The sequence below is a fragment of the Canis lupus genome, chromosome 6 (assembly GCF_003254725.2).
Source record: "Canis lupus dingo isolate Sandy chromosome 6, ASM325472v2, whole genome shotgun sequence".
In the NCBI taxonomy this organism is placed as follows: domain Eukaryota; kingdom Metazoa; phylum Chordata; class Mammalia; order Carnivora; family Canidae; genus Canis; species Canis lupus.
In genome coordinates this window covers 7,251,175-7,259,192 of record NC_064248.1, presented here as the reverse complement: position 1 = coordinate 7,259,192, position 8,018 = coordinate 7,251,175, and the positions used below count along the sequence as shown (strand labels likewise).

Genomic DNA, 8,018 nt, shown 5'->3' with positions numbered 1-8,018 from the left:
GACAGAGTGATGTACCAGGCCAGTATGTGTGCAAGCCTGGAAGGAAGGATGGAGGGGGTCATGATGCTGCAAGACTCCTTGCAGGGGTGGTGGGTTTTTCCCAGGGTCCCCAGACAACAAGACCCTTTCTCTCTGGATGTTGGGAGCTCTGGCTGGGCACTTCCTTTGCCTTCAGTCTACCCCTCAAAAAAGATGGGGATGGAGGTGCCTGGGTTGCTCAGTGGTTGAGCATCTGGCTTTGGCTCAGGCTCTCTCATCCTCCCACATCAGGCTCCCTCACAGGGAGCCTGCTTCTCCCTCTGCCTGTGTCTCTGCCTCTCTCTGTGTCTATCATGAATGAATAAATAAATAAAATCTTAAAAAAAAAAAAGAAAAAGAAGAAGGGATCCCTGGGTGGCACAGCGGTTTGGCGCCTGCCTGCCTTTGGCCCAGGGCGCCATCCTGGAGACCTGGGATCGAGTCCCACGTCGGGCTCCCGGTGCATGGAGCCTGCTTCTCCCTCTGCCTGTGTCTCTGCCTCTCTTTCTGTGTGTGTGTGACTATCATGAATAAATAAAAATTAAAAAAAAAAAAAGAAGAAGCCCATGAGGACATGGCTCATCCTTGGGATATAGAATCAGGTGCACACAGTGAAGTCCAAAGTCACCTGGCCGGGTGGAAGAGGTGGAGAGGACTTAGAGCCCTTAGCTAAGAGGATTGTGTCTGGGATGGAGATATTTCCCACGTGTATGTGCCCCCCCCCCCCCCCCCCGGAACCCTGCGCTCCTCAGGGCTGGCACACAGGGGCATTGTTTGGTGGACAGACAGTACATATTTTGGGGTGAGGGGCCCATGCTTGGCCACTTTCCTGTTTCTGGGAGGGCAGCATGGGGGTGGGGCTTAACCCCCATTTCACCAGGCCCAGTGCCAGATCCTGGCTAAGACCAGCCTAGGCTTGCCTTCACCCATACAGCTTCTTCCCTGCTTTGGTCCTGAGCTGGCAGCTTATTGCTGCTATACAAGTCTGGGCCAGAGGCCAAGTCTGAGCTCCAGGGCTGTCCCAAATCCCCAGGTCCCACTGTGTGTATGGGGGGTGGGCAGGGGAGGGAGGTGTAGGGGAATCCAGGGTAAACTGAGCAGACAAGACCCTCACCATCCTGATCCCTGCCCAGACTTAGGCTCTGCCAGGGTGGAATAGTGCTTGGGTGGCTGTCAACAGACCAGGGGGTCTGGGGTGTCTTACCCCATGGCCAGTCCCTGGGCAGGGTTCCAGTCCCGCCTGACCCTCCTCTCCTTTCTTTGCTTGGTTGCCCTTCCCCCCATCACAGAGGCGCTCTGACCATGCCCTTTGGACCCAGCACTAGGGACCTCTGCAGCCACTGTCCAGGAGCTTTTGCTTCCCACACCACCCTCTCCACAGAGCAGTCTGTGCCTGGCAAACCCTCGGTGGTAGCAGGGAAGATGATGCTCCCTGGAAACAATTCACTCCTCCAGCAGCAGAGGTCTAGGATCTGTCCAACCTTGCAGAGACAGGTCAGCAAGCCCTGGGCAGAGAGCCATGATAATCCAGGGCTCAGGGCCTCAGCAGATCCCTGTCTTCCCCTGCCCCCTGCACCCCCACATCCCAGTCTGTCACCCCACACCTGACCTCCTTTCCCCCTCTCCCCCTTTCCCTGGCAGTACCCATGCCCAAAACGCCTCAGCAGCACATCCTCCCCTGCCTCTTGACTGGTTCCTCTACCCACTCTCTAAGATCTGGACCCTTATTTATTTATTCTTATTTATTTATTTATTTATTTATTTATTTATTTATTTATTTATTTATTAGATTTTATTTATTTATTCATGAGAGACAGAGAGAGAGAGAGAGGCAGAGACACAGGCAGAGGGAGAAGCAGGCTTCATTCCAGAAGGAGAAGCAGGCTTCATTCCATGCGGGGAGCCTGATGTGCGACTCCGTCCCGGGTCTCCAGGACCACACCCTGGGCTGAAGGCAGAGCTAAACCGCTGAGCCACCCGGGCTGCCCTGAACCTTTTTTTTTTTTTTTTTTGAGATTTTATTTATTTATTCATGAGAGACACAGAGGGAGAGAGAGGCAGAGACACAGGCAGAGGGAGAGGCAGGCTCCATGCAGGGAGCCCGACGTGGGACTCGATCCCAGGACTCCAGGATCACGCCCCGGGGTTAAAGGCAGTTGCTAAACTGCTGAGCCACCCAGGCTGCCCAGGACCCTTATTTTTAAAGCGGGGATGCTGGGGTAGCCTGCATTTAGCATGGCTGTCAGTGCACAGCCCCCACCTGAGACTGGTCCCACCCACCCCCCTCACTTGCCCTCTTGCTCTTCCTCCAGCCTGCCAGCCCTGGCCCATACCATTCCCACTTGCCTGTCCAAGGGTCATTTCTGGAAATCTTTCTTACTCCAAGATGCCACAGGATGTCCCACCCTCTTGCTAATGGCATAATGCTGCTGGTCACTGAGCTGTTTCCTCTATTTGGCCCCTTGAGCAGGGACTGGAACTGGGCTGGGTGCCAGGCCAAGAGGAAGTGCAACAGGGAGGGCAAATTTCACAACTGCGAGGGAGAGAGAAAAGGAGAGACCCAGGGTTGGGCCTGGAACTGAGGATGGCTTGTGTACTCCACAGATCCTTAGGGAAGCCAGAGCCAGTGCAGGGTGCCCAGCAGCCACAGGCACTTGAGGTCCTCAAAGAAGCCTTAGTCATCAGCCTGGAGCACAGAGTATTGCCCCTCAGATACTCTTCACCTGGGCACTTGGATTACTCAGTGGCTGAGCATCTACCTTTGGCTCAGGTTGTGATCCTGGACTCCATCCTGGGATGGAGTCCTGAATTGGGTTCCCTGGAGGGATCCTGCTTCTCCCTCTGCCTATGTCTCTGCCTCTCTCTGTGTGTGTCTCTCATGAATAAATAATCTTAAAAAAAAAACATACCCTTCAGCTGAGTGGTCTAGGCCAAGGTCTTGAGTCTGCAGACCTGAAGGACATCAGAGGCCTATAGAGAGGCACCCGCGGAAAGGCCCGGAGAAGTTTAGAACTGTTCCTGCCCCACAGCAGTGCAGGGACTCACCAGGTGTGCCCATCCTGATCCTCCAAGACCTCAAAGCCGTTGTCCTTGGACTCACTCCTATGATAGGCACTGACAGCCTCCTGAGCGCTGACCCCTACCTGTCCCAGGCTGTGTCCCTGGCTCCCTGCAGGTCACTTGCAGCCTGGCTGCCTTGAGCGGGGTTGGAGGGGAGAGGGGGTGGGGAGTGCTGCATCCCAGTCCTCTTCCTGTGGTCCCATCAAGTCTCTTTCAGAAGCACTTAGAGCTTTACATATGGAACACTTCAACATCCCTCCCCTCTCCAGTCTTCCTGTTAGATATAACCCTCCCCTCCACTGCCAGTGGCCACACTGATGTCCCTCTGCCCCTCTAGGACTAGCTGCATGGACCTCGGCAAGTCTGTTTACTTTGAGGCTCTCTTTTGCCCAGGTGTTAGGCAGGATTTACACCTCTTCGCAGACTTGATGTGAGGATTACCTTGTCAAAGGCTTGGCGTCAGTTTTCCCACACTTCCAGAGCACTGGCAGACGAGCTGGCAGCCTTGCTATTGCTCGCTCTGATCTGACAAGACTGACAAGATGGGAGGAGGCAGTCACACCCTTGCAGGCCAGGACCATCTTGTTGCCAGCCAGCAAGGAGCTGGCGAGCAGAGCAAGGGTGAGTCCTAGACAGACTGATTCAGCTGTGACCGCAGGAATGTGGGCGTGTCCAGGAGACACCTGAGATGTGGCATGTCTGTTGTCAGGGAGGAGGATAGCAGATTTAGGAGACAGGAGCTCAGGAAATGAATGGTGGTAGGGCTGGAGAGACTGGGCAGTGCCCTGGCCTGTAGGCCCAGACCTGCGCTGCCAGCTGGGCCAGCACACCCCTTGTTCCATGTGTTTATTTCCCTTGTTGGCCTCCCTCCAGGCCCAGGGAGGCCTCTGAAGGCTGGGACCTGCTTTGGCTTCCTGCCTGCTCCAGATTGTGGTATCTCAAGGGTGCCCACACCAGGGAGTGGAAATTAAGAAGCTGGGCGGTGTTGAGGGTGCCTCGTGCGTGGCTCTTCCTTACAGGGTGCTGCTTCTCTCAGAGACCCTAGGAAAGTAGGGCTGTGGGCTTAGAAAAGAATGTCATGGTGTCTTGCCGAAGCTTCAGGCTCTGTGACCTTAGTAGGTGGAGATGGAGTAGAGATGGTGATCTCTCAAGCTCTTAGGGACCAGAGACTTTGTTCTTTTTTTTTTTTTTTTTTTTGAGACTTTGTTCTAAAGCCCCTATCTGCTCTACCCCTCCTTCAGGTCCCTCCAAACCCTCCTTGGGCCAGATGAGAGGGTGGTGGGTAGGATGAAGGCAAAGGAGAGGACCTAGGTAGGTGTGACTTCCTACCTGTGCTAATCTTCCCTGTCAGGGTCTTTGCTTCTCTTCCACCAAAACCTTGGCCCCCTGCCCTCACTCTCTGCAGAATGCCCTTGACCCTAGAGTCCCGGCCTCATCCTGCATGCATGAGCAATGGGAGCTGGAACACGGCCACTCTCCTCTCAGAAAGTCACCTGGAAGGCCATACCTCCCATGCCTTCTACATGGTCCTGCCCCTCTATGGGAGAAGAGTGAAATCTCAAATTCAGTGAGCAAGGGACTCCAAGCTCCTAAGAAGCTCCCCCACCCCTGGCCCTGCTCTGTCCCCCTGTACCTGAGTCCAGTCTAGGGGTCCCCAAGTGCCCAGGTGTGGGCCAGCCACCTCTCCTGGTTTCCCCTATCATTGCTGGTTATGATCATTGCTTCTCTCTTAACGAACGGACTCCAGGCTAGAGAGCTGGGGTATGCCCTTGCCGTACATCACTGTACCCACAGGGCCTAGCATGGGGCTTGGCACACACACAGAGTAGGCTCTCAGCAAAGGTGATCAATGTGTGAGCCAGTAAACGGCACCAACCCCCAAGGCCTCCACAAACACCAGGATCTGAAGCAGTGGCGGGCAGTTGCTTTGAACTTTATTTGAGAAAAACAAAAGGTAAATGTATCAAAAGAGCATACAGGTTAGTGTGCAGGGACGGTCAGTGATGGCTACTGAGGTGAGGATGTGGGCTAAGCAGGGCTAAGGCCTTTACTTGGCTCCAGACTGCTCCGACTTTCCAGCTTCTGGGCCCCCAATCTGGGCACGTGCCTCGAAGGTGACGGGAATAGTGATTTCTGCCGACTGGGTGGCTGGCTTGGGCATGGGAGCCTCCACCGTGAGAGTGCCCTCAGGGGACAGGGAGGAGGAGACCAGGGTAGGATCCACACCAGGGGGCAGGCTAGACAGGCAGAGAGGGAGAGCAAGAGTTACACACCTGTGCCGTACTGCTGCCCAACCCCTCCCCCCGCCACTCCCTGCATCCCCCTCCGTCTGGGGCCAAGACTCACGTGTATTTTCGAGTGAAGCAGCGGGAGATGTAGCCATGCTCATCCTGCCTCTCTTCGTGCTTGCCTGGGGGTGGGAAGGGAGGAGAATGAGGTCAGAAGCTTCTGGGAGGAGCCCCCCCAAACCTACACACGCCCCAGGGGGCGGTCTGACCGTTTCAGGACCCCTCAGAAGCTTCTGGAAAGTTGGGTTCAGTGTTTTGGAGGGTGGAGTGGGGTGGGGCTCGGCGCGGCGCCAAGAAAGCGCACACGCCCCTCCGCGGACCGAGGCTTAGGGACAGGGAGTAGGGACAGCACCAGGGAGACCTGGTCATTTGGGGGCGGGGCTGTGGGGGGGTCTCCGCTGGAAGGGGGCGTTTCTTCCCTCACTAGAGCGTTTTTCGGGCCAGAGGGGCGCTGAGTCCCAAGTCTTCCGGGTCCCGGGTGGAGTTTCCCTGCCCAGTTCCCCGCCCCACCAGCCGCGTCCGCGCAGGCCGGGGGGGCCGGGGGGTGGGGGTGGGGGGCTCACCAGTTATCTCCACCACGCCGTCCTTCGTCTTGACCGTCAGCTCCTCGGGGGCGAAGTGGTTGACGTCCAGGGACACGCGCCAGCGGTCGGCCGTCTGCCGGATCTCCGACACGCCGCTGCTGAGCTGCCGGCTGAGCGCGCGGCTGTAGGCGGGCGCGGCGGCCGCGGCGGCCGCGGCGGGGCCCTCGACCGCGGGGGGGATCGGGCGCACGTAGCCCGGCCAGCCGCTGTGGCCGAACCACTGCGCCCACTCCTCCGGCAGCCGGGGCAGCCCGAAGGCCTGGTCGAAGAGGCGGCTGTGGGCCGGGTACCAGTCGCGGAAAGGGTCCCAGCTGGGGCTCCGCAGGAGCGAGAAGGGCACTCGGCGCTCGGTCATGCTGGCTCGGCTCCGCGCGTCTGCCTGAAGCTTAGAGAAGTGCGGGGCGTCGGGCCCGCAGCGCTTTTATGCGTCTCCAGCCGGGTATTTTTAGCAGGCGGTGTTTCAGGTCTCTATTAAAGGCAATGACGGGCTGGGGGCAGCCCCTCCCCCTGCATTCCTCCCCCTGCACTCGGGGCGGGGGCGGGCCGCGGAAGGCCCTGCCCACATCTGGAACCTTCTCTTGTTCCAGAAAACAAATGACTGGAGCACTGGTGCTGGTGCAGTGCCCACAGCCCGGCGCTCGCCGGCCTGGGCGCAAAACCCCTGGGCCGCGGCTGGTGGACAGTCCCATCCTTTTTGTCCGCAGAACAAAGCCCAGGGAAGCCGGGCTGCTTGTCCCAGACCACATGTATCTAGAAGTGACAGAGCCAGGATTTGAACCACAGGCGTCCCTGAAATAATGTCTTAAAAAGCAGTCTGGTGTTGCAGATAAGAGTGTGGGCTCTGGAACCAGACTGATCTGACTTCACATCCTGTTCTGCCACTAATGGAATGAACTTGTGCAAGTTAGACTCTAGGCCTTGGTTTCCTCATCTGGAAAATGGAGATGATGATGATGATGATGATAGTAATAAAAATGCTTGCATCATTGGGGTGATGTGAGGATTCAGCAACTTTATGCAAGTAAAGACTTTATTTAGTCCAGCGCCTGCTAATTGTTCACTATTGTTATGTTATCTATGTGCAATTAAAAGGGCTGGGGAAGGAGGAAAGAGAATGTGTACGTATCCCTGTTGCAGGGACAGTGACCCAGGTCAGAAGCCCTGTGCTAAGAGGGTATCAGGAGGCAGGTTGTTGTTGAATCCCCCCATATGTCTGTTGTTCCTTGAGGAGCCCTGGACAGGGAACTTGTGAGGCAGTAACCATGGATCTAGCCTGGGCTTTGCTATTGACCTGTGATTTGGGACAAGTCCTCTTCTTTCTCTAGATCTCCGTTCCCCGTTTTGCAGAGGATGATGTCCAAGTCCCTTTTGTTTATGATTCTCACAGGACCAAGGGAAGGAGAGCTCCAGGCAGTACAGTTCACTCAAATTTGCTTGGAGCCCGAGGCCTGCTCCTTGACCCCCAACCTCCTGTCCGACTACCTGTGAGATCCAGGCCCAGATCTCCCACCTCTGAGAAAGGGTGCTGCACATAGGCTTCTGCCATCATCCTGACATTCCCTCCCTCCCTTTGCAGGCATGAGCCCCCCTCCAGTCTTCCTTCTCCTGCTTTACACCATTATCCCTCTTTTTGAAATGAGGAAATTAGTTCAAGGAGATACAGTGAGTAGTGCACTGTCTCCTATAAGACACCAGCAAAGTAATCCTCTTGCCTATCTAGTGCCAGGGGCTCTTACCCTCATAGCACCCCCACCTTGGAGTCCTCCACTTTCTTTCTTTTTTAGATTTTATTTATTTATTCATGAGACACACAGAGAGAGAGAGAGAGACAGAGACATAGGCAGAGGGAGAAGCAGGCTCCCGGTGGGGAGCCTGATGCAGGACTCGATTCTAGGACCCCGGGATCACAACCTGAACCAAAGACAGATGCTCAACCACTAAGACACCCAGGCACCCCTACTTACTTTCTTTCTGAGGCCCACTTTGCTTACTGCCCCTTTCCCAGGGCTGGGCTGATGCTGAACCCCCACCAGTTTATAGGGGGCCTTGCCCTGCCCAGGACACCTGA

The 8,018-nt window shown here is 56.1% G+C and overlaps 1 protein-coding gene across 1 annotated transcript; it reads right to left on the bottom strand.

Moving 5' to 3' along the window:
• Positions 1-4,995: 4,995 nt before the first annotated feature.
• HSPB1 (heat shock protein family B (small) member 1) lies at positions 4,996-6,453 on the bottom strand. Its single transcript, XM_025425872.3, has 3 exons — positions 5,930-6,453; positions 5,425-5,488; positions 4,996-5,315 (listed from the first exon to the last, which is right to left on the bottom strand). The coding sequence occupies exons 1-3, from the start codon at positions 6,303-6,305 to the stop codon at positions 5,126-5,128; spliced, it is 630 nt and encodes a 209-aa protein (XP_025281657.1). The 5' UTR covers positions 6,306-6,453; the 3' UTR covers positions 4,996-5,125.
• Positions 6,454-8,018: the final 1,565 nt, after the last annotated feature.

Coding starts and splice junctions, on each gene's coding strand:
- HSPB1 (XM_025425872.3), bottom strand. CDS start 6,305: ATGACCGAGCGCCGAGTGCCCTTCTCGCTCCTGCGGAGCCCCAGCTGG. Junction 5,489..5,929: donor CGGCGTGGTGGAGATAACTG/GTGAGCCCCCCA, acceptor TCCCACCCCCAG/GCAAGCACGAAGAGAGGCAG. Junction 5,316..5,424: donor TGCTTCACTCGAAAATACAC/GTGAGTCTTGGC, acceptor CTGCCTGTCTAG/CCTGCCCCCTGGTGTGGATC.